Consider the following 13,222-nt stretch of genomic DNA (forward strand, 5'->3'; position numbering starts at 1 on the left):
TGGCACTGAAGAAGATCAGAGTCCAAGCTGCCAACAACTTGTGTGATCATCAACCAGCCAATGTGATTAGGAAGGACATCAAGATTCTGGGGGTACTCTTCATACAAACAGACAGACGGATCCACAACAAACAAATTCAAGCATCATCATGGATAAATACAAAAGCTCAGAGACCATCATTACGGCAGTGACTGTGGATACCAACATTGTTGCAAATGGGGAGGATGGACAAATATCAGGAAATGTGACTGTTCAAAATTTTGGACCCTGTTGGCCAATGACAACAGTAACTACTGAAAAGCCAAGCTTGGTCAGTCACAGCTGTACTGAGGAGCTGTGTGGAGCTATCCCTAGCAGAGGTGGCAGTAAATCCTGGAGTGGGGGTGTTCGTTCAACCCAAAATCTGAAAATCTGTTATGAGGGTAGTTTTAGTTCAGGAGAACTGAAATGTTTACCTTTTCTGGAAAAATGGTATTAAGAGCTACCTCCAGAGCTGGTCACATGAATAAATGTGTAGACGACTGGCCATGTGTTGCTCTTGAAGGTCATCTAATCCTCACTGCCAACTGGCACTGGAGAAAGCCTGAAGTAGCAATACCCCATTGCTCCAGATTTGTTCTATTTTTCCCCTAGGTATTCTCAAATTATAAATAAGTCAAATAATCCGATCATATAACAGAAGATTGCATACACATATCCGAGGATGTCCATAGATGGCCTGACCGAACACCCAGTATGTCAGGATTAAAGTGATTGTAAAATTTACATGTGTAAAAAAATAAATGTCATACTCATACAGTATTGCACAGGGTATCCCTGATCCTCCTCCTCCAGGATCCCCTCCCGCCACTCTTGGCTCCTCTTCTTCTTGGTGTGCCACCATAGGAAGCCTTTCGTATGGCAGCACACTTGTGGGTTCTACCCTGAGCCGCACTGCCTGTACCCCCTACCTCCACACACTCCTTCGTCACAGGATTTGACTGACAGCAGCAGGAGCCAATGGCTCCCGCTGCCTCAGCAAGGCCTGTGAGAGTAGAGAGAGCCGTTACAGACGGGCACAGCGCTGGATCAAACGTTCAGACTTTAGAACTACTTTAAGCCATTTATGGATAAGTTCTTCTGACTATCTGAAGCCATTGTTGTAGCTAATGGGGCTTTTACAAAGGGGCAGCACAGTGGCTAAATGGTTAGCACTTCCGCCTGGCAGTACTAGGGTCATTGGTTCAAATCCCAACAACGGCACCTCCTGCCTGGAGTTTGCATGTTCTTCCTGTGCCTGTGCGGGTTTCCTCTGGGTACTCCGGTTTCCTCCCACACTCCAAAGACATGCTGGAAGTTTAATTGGCTCCTGTCTAAATTGTCCCTAGTATGTGTATGAATAAATGGGAGTTAGGGACCTTAGATCGTACGCCCCTTGAGGGTTAGGGACTGATGTGAATGTACAATATATATGTAAAGCGCTGTGTAAATTGACAGCGCTATATAAGTACCTGAAATAAATAAATAAACCTGCTGAAAAATTGTCTTGTCCTGGCCAATCCTTCCAATTTCTCACTGAGAAGACGGGCAGAGGGTGACAACCACATATATGCAGCTTCAGCCAATTGCAAAAGTTGCACAGTGGGTCACGAGTACAGCAAAAGATGGACCCAACCCTCCCCACTATTCCAGAGAAGTGTCCCTTCTATGGCGAGTCTTAGGTCAAGATCGATCAATGAAATTCATTTCGAATTTCCATTAATAGCGCTAGCTTACCCACACTAACTGAGCTTCCTCCACTGCCTTGTACTCATCAAAATAGGGCATTAAATGTTTTCGAAATGGGTCCAGGAGATGTGACTTTTTGTCCGTTAACTACTAATTAACTAACTAATTAATTAACTGTATAATAATTAGTAACAAATTAAACAACCTTCCTAAAAACAGCAACAAGTAGGAAGGTTCCTTCCTGGGGAAAAGGGGGTCAGAGGGCACCGTAATCCAGCAGACAAAGGAAGATGGCCTCTTCTGTTTACTGCTGTGCTGAAGTTAATGTTTATCCAGTGAACAAACAGGACAACAAAGAACTCAGCAGTCCATATTTTCAAAGAGATGCCCAAGCCTTTTGCTTACCCAATCTTAGATGAAATAAAACAGAGTCTTCAAAAGATGTCCAGTGGGCCAGTTTGTCAGATAACATTCTTATGACACTTCTGTCTTTGTCACTTGATGTATACTATAACATGCTAAGGTGTAAAAGTTGTACAGATGGTGTTGATTGGTTACAGGACATATATGTATTGTGACTGTCACTTCAATTCCACCCTGAGACAATTCTCACCATCCCTAATGAGGAAAACATACCTCTGTAATGCTCTCCAAGTACACATACAAAGGCTTGTATACAATGAGAGCCCAGAAAGGTAACCAAAGACATGGGATGGAAGTCAACTGTGTAAGTACAATTCAAACACTGTTAGGGGCCCAACGTAGTCCATTGGCTGCATACAGCCAGCCAACATGTTCTGTGGGTCAGCTACTTGTTGGGCACCTTGCAGTAGTGGTGGCGGGGTGCCGGGTACTGGGATGTTCTCTGTGTGACCACACACCTGGAACTATAATGAAACAGATACTGTGATGCAGAGTGATCTCTGCTCAACAGTAGAAGTATTTTCCCGGCCCGATGTCATCATAGAGTGAATCAGGTAAGGCTAATGAATACTGCTGCTGACCACCAATGAGGTGGTTATTATTGTAGTCACTAACTCCAAAGCTGGAGGTCATTATTGCTGCTACTGGCACCAGTGCTGAGGGATATAACTGCTGCCACTGGCACCAATGCTGGGGGTTATTACTGCTGCCACTGGTACCAATGCTGGGGGTTATTACTGCTTCCACTGGTACAAATGCTGGGGGTTATTACTGCTGCCACTGGCACCAATGCTGTGGGTTATTACTGCTGCCACTGGTACCAATGCTGGGGGTTATTACTGCTGCCACTGGTACCAATGCTGGGGGTTATTACTGCTGCCACTGGTACAAATGCTGGGGGTTATTACTGCTGCCACTGGCACCAATGCTGTGGGTTATTACTGCTGCCACTGGCTCCAATGCTGGGGGTTATTACTGCTGCCACTGGCTCCAATGCTGGGGGTTATTACTGCTGCCACTGGTACCAATGCTGGGGGTTATTACTGCTGCCACTGGTACCAATGCTGGGGGTTATTACTGCTGCCACTGGCACCAATGCTGGGAGTTATTATTGCTGCCACTGGCACCAATGCTGGGAGTTATTATTGCTGCCACTGGCACCAATGCTGGGGGTTATTACTGCTGCCACTGGCACCAATGCTGGGGGTTATTACTGCTGCCACTGGCACCAATGCTGGGGGTTATTATTGCTGCCACTGGCACCAATGCTGGGGGTTATTACTGCTGCCACTGGCACCAATGCTGGACGTTATTATTGCTGCTACTGGCACCAATGCTGGACGTTATTATTGCTGCCACTGGCACCAATGCTGGACGTTATTATTGCTGCCACTGGTACCAATGCTGGGGGTTATTATTTCTGCCACTGGTACCAATGCTGTAGGTTATTGCTGCAACTGGCACCAATTCTGGAGCTTATTATTGCTGCCACTGGTACCAATACTGGAGGTTACCATTGCTGCCACTGGTACCAATGCTGGGGGTTATTATTGCTACCACTGGTATATATGCTGGGGGTTATTATTGCTGTCACTAGCACCAATTTTGGAGGCTCATATTGCAATCCTTGATCACAATGCTGGGGGCTATTATTATGGCCACTGACAAGAATACAGAAGGTTATTAATGCAGCCACAGGTACCAATGCTGGGGGTTATAGTTACTGCCTCTGGCCTCAATTCTGGGGGTTATTACGGATAGTCATACCAATTGCTGGAGGTTTTTATTGCAGCCACAGGTACCAATGCTGGGGGTTACTATTGAGGCCACTGGCAACAATGCTGGTGGTTCTTATTGCAGTCACTGACACCACTGCTGGAGGTTATTATTGTGGTCACTGACACCAACGCTGGAGTTATTATTGTGGTTGCTGATGCCAATGTTGGAGGTTATTATTACAGTCACCAATGTCAATATCTGGAGGTCATTATTACAGCAAATATCAACAATGCCGGGGGTTATTAATCCTGCAGCTGACACCAACAATGGGGCTAATTTTACTGACAATTTGTCTTCAAGTGTTTTATAAAATACAGCAGGATCAAAATTTACGACCGTTAAGGTGCATTATAGGCCAACAATTTTGAATGGGCTGTCTTGATATATTGCACTTCAGATGCAAAAGAAATTGATAGCATCTTGTTTTTTTATTAGAGCTGCTACTGAACAGCCCTCTGGAAGTGCCAGGGGCCACACATGAGAGCCTCAATTTTCAAGCTGATCCCCACTGGCCTAGACAAATGTGGGTGTTAGCACCCCCAAGTATACATATATAGCTCAATAGATAAGGGGAAGGATTAAGGAGAGAAGAGTAATGCTGGCTACACATAGTCAGAGCAGGTTGAACCAAAGAAAAACCCTAATAGATTCTCCCATCCACACTATACAGCGCGGCTGGATGTATCTCTTGCTGCAGCTGCTGTATTCTGACAGCTGCCACCAGCGTCTGTCAACAGTACCTTAGCAGTTGTTTCTGAGTGGATGTATCCGCCATTGGGCCAACATATTTCCAAACTTTATTTTTCAATCAAGGATTCAGGCGAGAGGGTGGAGACAAGGCCACCCATGTAGAGAATTCCCGATGGTTCACTGGAACGATCTGTATGGTTGGCTTATTGTCAGGGATGATCAGACAAGCTTTTTTAGACCCATCCAAGAGCAAGCAGTCAACACTTTTCTATTGCGTCTGTAATAAATATGGTGGTCTTCCAGCCAAAAAAGGTACATTGTGAGATACTAAAAGTTAACCTATCAAAACAGCAACATAAATGTTGCCACCTCTGACCATTATAGAGAATATGTCACTTTACCTATTCATTGCAAAGTGACAGGTTCTCTTGACAGGAAGCCCACTTAAATGTGTTCACTATTCTCTCCCCTACCCGCTCCTTTGCTGATGCACTGAGAAACAACCAGTATTTCTGGTTACGGGGAAACATTTAATTTTCTAATGACCAGGCCTGGACACTTTTACGCAAGTAGCAGGAAAAAGAGAATTAGACTCATTTAAGCTCAGTCACTCAGCTTCATCTGAATCTTACTCATGGAATATTATTATTATTATACAGTATTTATAAAGCGCCAACAGTTTGCTCAGCGCTGTACATTACAATGGGAGACAGTACACGAGACAGTACAGGAACAATACAATTCTATACACGAGGGGTTCGAGGGCCCTGCTCCTTGGAGCTTACAATCTAGGAGGGAGGGGATAGCGGTACAGGAGGAGATAGCTGTGGGGGATGGAGTGGTAGGAAGAGTGGAGGAGATCGGCAATAAGCTGAGGGCGGGGTAGGCTTCCCTGAAGAGATGGGTTTTCAGGGTGCGACTAAAGGAGAGGAGAGTGAGTGATAGTCTGATAGATTGGGGTAGGGAGTTCCAGAGGATGGGGGAAGCCCTGGAGAAGTCCTGGAGAGCGGCATGGGAGGAGGAGACAAGGGAACTAGAGAGTAGGAGGTCTTGTGAGGAGCGGAGAGTACGTTTTGGGTGTTATGTGGATATTAGGTCAGTAATGTAGTTTGGGGCAGTATTATGGATAGCTTTGTACGTCAGTGTCAGCATTTTGAATTTTATCCGTTGGGCAATCGGAAGCCAGTGGAGGGATTGGCAGAGGGGGGTGGCGGAGATGGAGCGGTTAGTAAGGTGGATAAGTCTGGCAGCCGTATTCAGGATCGACTGAAGCGGGGATAGCCTGCGGTGAGGTAAGCCGGTGAGGAGGGAGTTACAATAGTCAAGTCGTGATATGATAAGGGAGTGGATGAGTTGCTTAGTAGTTTCCGGGGTTAGGAACGGACGTATTTTGGAGATGTTGTGGAGGTGCAATAGAGGTTTTGGTTGGAAAAGGTATCATCTGCTTAACTACCGACCTGAAAAAAATATAGTGCAAATGAAGTCAGCATTCCTGATCTGTTCTGGGCCAGGAAAACAAAGTATTGGAGTCAGAGGACCAAGTAATCAGTCACCTACCATTTTCAGGTCTCAGCAGTCATCCTTGGAAAACAGATCCATGAAAGGATCTACTAGAACCTCACAGCCAATATACAAATGACTATCATGTGCATGAAGAACTCAGAGATAAGCAGGACATCAAGGAGCACCAAAAAACATTTTCTATTGATTTCACCTGGGAATCAAGCTGTAGGTAAATATAGCTACAAAAGGAGGTAAAGCATCTCAGAGTCACAAGAGTCCCCACAGCTCTGTTAATATCTGCAGATAGCCAAGTATACCTAAATGATGTCTTGATCTGCCCATGTATTGTCAACTTTCCAGACTTCTTTTTTTTTTAAAAACGGTTTATAAAATATCTGTTCATGTAGTTTACTGTGGAGCTACCTGCACATGGTGTTTCCTCCTCCAACAGGAGATGTTGTGTTACCAGGAGGATATAATGGACGGACTCTGCAATCTTCTGTTTAGATGTTCTACATTATGGAAGAACCATGACGCCATATTAATCATTAGCCATCGCAGAGACCCAGATTAGCTGATTTTTGCATAACCGATCTTCTGATAAATCGGCTTAGCCACCAAATGTGGACTTTGCCCAATATACCTGGTGGGGGCATTCATTCAGGAAGCTGAGCAAAAATACACCTGCATGATGATATTTTCACTGGCCTCATCCTAAAAATGGAGGGAACTTAACCCATGAATATTGACCCCTTGCGCCTGACATTCTGGACACCTGCATCAGATTTACAGTATAGTACCTGCAACCAGTGGTGTATTTAGGTTTTGTGCTGCCCTAAGCAACACAAAAATCATCTGCCCCCATGGATACGGGCCAACACCACCACCACCCCCTCCCGCGAAGAGAGCCTGACATTGACCAACAACACCCCTTCTGCCCCCCACCCGCAGGAGAGCCTTCCACTACCCCTGGCAAAAGAGAGAAAGACACTCATCTTCACACCTCCAGACATCCCCGGGAATGAGAGTCAGGTACACCATCAAGCAGCCCGCAGCCCCTCTCAGATCCCACCTGGTTCCAATGGCACACATGTCCCTTCTTCCATCCCTTCTTCTGGGGGGAGGTGCTGCCCCCCTGAAAAAAGCCACCCTAGGCAAATGCCTTGTTTGCCTTGTGGTAAATACGCCCGTCTGCAACAGTTTTAAAATTTATCTAAACCCCCCAAAAATGGTAAATATTGAAGCTTACAAGTCCTTAGATGTGATGGCTGCATTACTTTTCTCTTTGTTCAAGGTCTTCTCTTTATTTTCTCCCAGTGATCCTGTCAGTAACACTGTTCCTGTCCTAGGGTGGCCACCCTCAGTCACTGCTCTATAGAGGAACAGCGTTGTCACCCTAGGACAGGAAGTGTTAGAACTACAAAACTTCTCTTCCCCTCTTCATCTCCATAACATGGGAAGAAGGTGTTCTGTTGTCCACAAAGAGAACTGGAAACAATGTAACTGATAACAGTGAACAGATTCTATGTTTGATCAGGTTGGATGATTTCACTGAGATCTGTATGATTATTATTATTATTATTATTATACAGGATTTATATTATTATTATTATACAGGATTTATATTATTATTATTATACAGGATTTATATGGCGCCAACAGTTTGCTCAGCGCTTTACAATATAACGGGAGACGATACAGCAACAATACAGTTCAATACAAGAGGGATAGGAGGGCCTGATCCTGGGAGCTTACAATCTAGGAGATAATTTGTACAAAACCTCTCAATTAATGAAGAAAGGTAACCAGGATCCATAAATCGCATGACTCTCCAAATGCTGGACATATCTGTTTGCATATATTATGGGGAGTCCAAAAATTTGCAATTCAGCAGTTTGCAAATGGACTTTTCTCTCACCACCAAGAACTGTGACTGAAAGACATCACCTGAGATATGAACTTGTGCGACTTTGTGGTCCAACGTTTTTGTTTCCCAATGAGTCCCGTTCATATCTGTGCAACTTCCTGTGCTACTTCGGTCTGACTTTCACGTGACTTGAGAGCCATAGACTTCAATGTAAATCCTCCAAACTTGCATGAAAGTCACACCTGAATGAAATACATGCGACTTCTGTAGAGCACAAACAATCACCCTTGGTCAAAGCCAAATACGCACCAAAGTTGCACTCATCCAAAGCTGCATCACTGTAAAGTTGCAATGAAAATCACACGTGAATGGAGCCTTATACTTATCTCAGATCATACACTTGGAAAGCATTGAAGCCAGAGGATCAACATGACACCCAGGCAGATAACATTTTTAAGCCCACACTTGCCAGCAGCAGTTCTCTCCACCAGCTTTAGTAATTTGAATCTACCCTAAATCAACAATGAAAAAGGCACTCAACTTGCAGAAATGTTATGGTGTCACTAATGCAGGCCATAGACGGGTCGTTTATCGGCCAAATTTTGGTCCGCACGTAAATCGGCCGATATTCACGCTGTTAGTGGGGCCAGCCCGTCAGCCGTTTTTCGTGGATCTTCACATTTATTTTTATCGGTCATGCTGGAAAATCCACGAAAAATGGCCGCTTTTTGTGGACGCTGGTGGCAGCATCGGCAACGGGGCCGACCGATTTTTCGTTTACCGGCCGAAAATTCGGCTGATAAGCAGCCCATCTATGGCCTACATAACTGTTTTTTTAAATCCCATCCAAAAGGGACTAGAGCTATTTAAAAGGCCACTCCACCCAAACAGATATTTAGTTATAGGTGGAGCATGGTTGGCTGCAGCAGTCCCTGGCTTCTTTTATGACTTTGCTGCTTTAAAAAAATACTTTTTTTGGATGCGTTTTCCCACTCACCTTCATGTGTTTCAGGTCCTGTGACACTGGCACGTCCCTAAATGTGTGCAATGCACAAGGGGACGAGGGCCCACTGAGTACGGAAAGCAGACCTTACCACAATGCCATTGTTTGAGCTGCAGTCATTCCGGGTCACTTGTGACAGCAGCTCAAAGGAGACCCGTGTATGCCGGTACAGCACCTGTTCTCTAAAAGACGCAGGTGCCGTGCTGACAATACGCTGAGGAAGGACGCATTTATGTACCTCGACTTCTACACCCCAGTCCCCATATACAATGCCAATATTAAAAAGGTACTAATAAAACCCAGTAAACCCAAGTAATAGTCTGCAGCCTGCGGGGTATAGGTGTTTATTGGGTACAAATCGATCACATTCACCGTGATATAAACGAAGTAATTCAGCAGGGAGAGTGGGAGCCCCTCATTATTATTATTTCAGGTACTTATATAGCGCCGTCAATTTACGCAGCTCTTTACATATATATTGTACATTCACATCAGTCCCTAACCCTCAAGGAGCGTACAATATAAGGTCCCTAACCCTCAAGGGGTGTACAATCTAAGGTCCCTAACCCTCAAGGGGTGTACAGTCTAAGGTCCCTAACCCTCAAGGAGCGTACAATCTAAGGTCCCTAACCCTCAAGGGGTGTACAATCTAAGGCCCCTAACCCTCAAGGGGTGTACAATCTAAGGTCCCTAACCCTCAAGGGGTGTACAATCTAAGGTCCCTAACCCTCAAGGAGCGTACAATCTAAGGTCCCTAACTCTCAAGGAGCGTACAATCTAAGGCCCCTAACCCTCAAGGGGTGTACAATCTAAGGCCCCTAACCCTCAAGGGGTGTACAATCTAAGGTCCCTAACCCTCAAGGGGTGTACAATCTAAGGTCCCTAACTCTCATTCATACATACCCTCATAATGCTCCATGTACACTGCAGCTGATAAACTGACGTTTAGGAGCTTTTCTGCGGTTTTTTTTCAGCAGCCCCTGAACTCTCCCTAATGTTTTCCTGTGTCCATGTACACTATGTCGTTTACAGGCAGTTGAGTTTACAGTCATTTTTTTGAACGCAGAAGTAGATTTCAACCGCCAAAACGCGTTTATAAGCATTTGCAAATCTTTTTTAACTCTTCCATTTCCAGATGCTGTCCAGAGCCTTTTTTCATCATGAAAAATGCATGCAAAGCGTTTTCCCGGTACTCAAATGGACCTGGTACCCCATACTTTGAAGTTTCACATGAAAGAAAATATGTTAGACACTGCTGCAATAATTTCTGCACAGAAATGGAACACATCCAAACACCACAAAAAAAAAAAAAAGACAGCTAATCTCAACAAATACTGCTCTATTTCTTTCAAAATGTCTGAAATAGTTATTTTTTTACTGTTTTTCAGTGCTTTCTGGGCATTTTGGAAGGTCTCCTGAGGTTATCTTTAAAAACGCTTCTAAACGCAAATGCTCATAAACACGGTATGCAAACGCGGCTAAACAGATGATTTTTAACCTGCGTTTTCCAGCAGTCAGTTTCCATCGTTCAGAATTATCCCGTGTACATGGAGCCTAATGGGCAGAGCACAAAGATCTCACCAACAGGGAGACAGAAAAGCCCAACAAGTGTTCAAACTTTCCAGCATCTACCAAAATTGTCACTTTAGGATGGACTGACCCTTAAAGCAGAACAGTGATGCTCGGGCAGCAGCCTGTATACACAGACAACACTACAGACATTGGTAGTTACAGTAGTGCATTGTAATGAACTTGTCAAACAGGGAGGATCATCATACATCAAACTTTCTTCCTACTGACCTGACAATCTTGTAGTGCATGGTGGATGGAGTCCCCGGTGAGCCCGCTCGGTGTCCCCACTACATCTTGGTAGTGGTGTCCCCACACCTGGATGTTACAAGCTGTGTGAAGGGACTGCGAGGAGCAGACGGCTGCTATCAATTGAAATGTGTGTGAATAGAGGAGGAGGAGCCCAGGCTGAGCACACAGGAGGAGTAGACTAGATCCTGGAAGAGTCAACCTATTCAACCTCTTCACTACAGATGTACAATAGTTCCTAGAAAAGGAGGGTCATCGAGTGTTCATTACACAACTGATATTCCAACATTCCGGACTGCAAGATTTCATTGTTATTACCGTCTATCAGACACATAAGTAGCAAGATGTAAATTTTTTCCGATATCTTCTGCCAATCTCACCTTTTAAAAGCTCATTCACACTGGCAGTGCTCTCTGAAGAACGACCCACATTTGGATTGCTTTTTATAGAGCATTTGACAGGCACTGAGGAGTTATTGTATCGCCTCCTCACCTCCTGCTTTAACCCTTGATTGCTGCCTCGGGACTGTCCATAGTTTTAAAGGGTGCCTCGGGACTGTCCATAATTTTAGAGGGTGCCTTAGGACTGTCCATAATTTGAAAGGGTGCCTCGGGACTGTCCATAATTTGAAAGGGTGCCTCGGGACTGTCCATAATTTGAAAGGGTGCCTCGGAACTGTCCATAATTTTAGAGGGTGCCTTAGGACTGTCCATAATTTTAAAGGGTGCCTCAAGGCAGTCCATAATTTGAAAGGGTGCCTCGGGACTGTCCATAATTTGAAAGGGTGCCTCGGAACTGTCCATAATTTTAAAGGGTGCCTCGGGACTGTCTATAATTTGAAAGGGTGCCTCGGAACTGTCCATAATTTTAAAGGGTGCCTCGGGGCTGTCCATAATTTTAAAGGGTGTCTCGGGACTGTCCATAATTTGAAAGGGTGCCTCGGAACTGTCCATAATTTTAAAGGGCGCCTCGGGGCTGTCCATAATTTGAAAGGGTGCCACGGGGCTGTCCATAATTTTAAAGGGCGCCTCGGGGCTGTCCATAATTTTAAAGGGTGCCTCGGGGCTGTCCATAATTTTAAAGGGTGCCTCGGAACTGTCCATAATTTTAAAGGTTGCCTCGGGACTGTCCGTAATTCTAAAGGGTGCCTCGGGGCTGTCCATAATTTTAAAGGGTGCCTCGGGGCTGTCCATAATTTTAAAGGGTGCCTTGACTGAAAAAAGGTTGAGAAACGCTGACCTAGGGTAACAGGCAAAGGGGATTAAAAAAAAAAAAAAAGCACTGTGAAGCTCCTCTTTAAAAATGAATACTGTAATGAGAGCTCAGAATACGCACTGCAAGCATACCACACTTTACCTTTAATTCTGAGATCTAAAGACGTTGAACCTCATTTGATACGGAATAGAGGGATCATTTATCTGATCACCCTGGTCATGCAGGAATTTTATACATACAAAACTCCCACAGTGCTCTGAATATAAGCTTTGTGTGTCTTCTGCTCTCTTGTAACATTTGATAGGTATTAGCCCTCCATTCTGACACAGTGCCCAGAATGTTCTATTGTGTCCATGTAATCCGCCATCATTGGGGAAGGACACACTAGACAAAGTATCAGGTGCGTGTGACTTAGAGAGCCAGCACTGGAGTGTGACATACCACAACTTGTGCCCACCACTCCCATTCAATGTCCGTCCTCTCAGGATTTCACTTTTAGTAGTTAAGGGGATCTTCTGATCTGAAGTGACAAAACACTTGGAAATTACCGGCACAAAGAGAACCCAGAAGATCAGGTAGTATTCTATCTAGCAGTAGCTGAACACAATCTACAAACGGGTGTTTTCCAAAAACAGTCAATGGATTATTTTGTCCTTTACGCATTAAAGTTTCCCGGTTCGTACATATGGAAGGTGACAGGGAGAGCTTGGCACGGTTCTATCCCACACCAGGTGTCTCTATATTATTTATTACAGGTACTTATATAGTGCTGTCAATTTATGCAGCTCTTTACATATACAAATGAAACACGAAAAATTAGAATATCGTGCAAAAGTTCATTTATTTCAGTAATGCAACTTAAAAGGTGAAACTAATATATGAGATAGACTCGTTACATGCAAAGCAAGATAGTTCAAGCCGTGATTTGTCATCATTGTGATGATTATGGCTTACAGCTCATGAAATATATATTAGAAGATGTTTTTATTCAGATACAAATAGATACATTGTTGCAACCGCAAGACTTTTTCATGTCAAATATAATAGCGGCCTGGAATTCTTCTTTTTCTTCTTCTTGCAGGTCACGGCTCATGCGCAGATTTTTGATTGGTAAAACGATCGGCCGATTTGCCCATCATTGCTGGCCGATTTTTTTCCAACTTTACCGATAAAAAAATGTGCCAAAACCCTGAAAAACGGCCAACCAATAACCCATT

General features: G+C 44.4%; 1 protein-coding gene across 3 annotated transcripts in view; it reads right to left on the reverse strand.

Annotated features, from left to right (window-relative positions):
- The window catches only part of LOC149464481 (trafficking kinesin-binding protein 1-like), a 98,007-nt gene extending 87,099 nt beyond the window's left edge, over positions 1 to 10,908 (reverse strand). For all 3 annotated transcript variants that reach the window (XM_089674449.1, XM_089674452.1, XM_089674451.1), the window contains exon 1: positions 10,773 to 10,908. In XM_089674449.1, the coding sequence (XP_089530575.1) occupies positions 10,773 to 10,792 (20 nt within the window). In that variant the 5' untranslated portion in view covers positions 10,793 to 10,908. The remainder of the gene's footprint in view (positions 1 to 10,772) is intronic.
- Between the last annotated feature and the right edge of the window lie 2,314 nt (positions 10,909 to 13,222).

The sequence above is a fragment of the Staurois parvus genome, unplaced genomic scaffold (assembly GCF_062004578.1).
Source record: "Staurois parvus isolate SC_StPar_1 unplaced genomic scaffold, SC_StPar_1.0 ptg000151l, whole genome shotgun sequence".
Classification (NCBI taxonomy): domain Eukaryota; kingdom Metazoa; phylum Chordata; class Amphibia; order Anura; family Ranidae; genus Staurois; species Staurois parvus.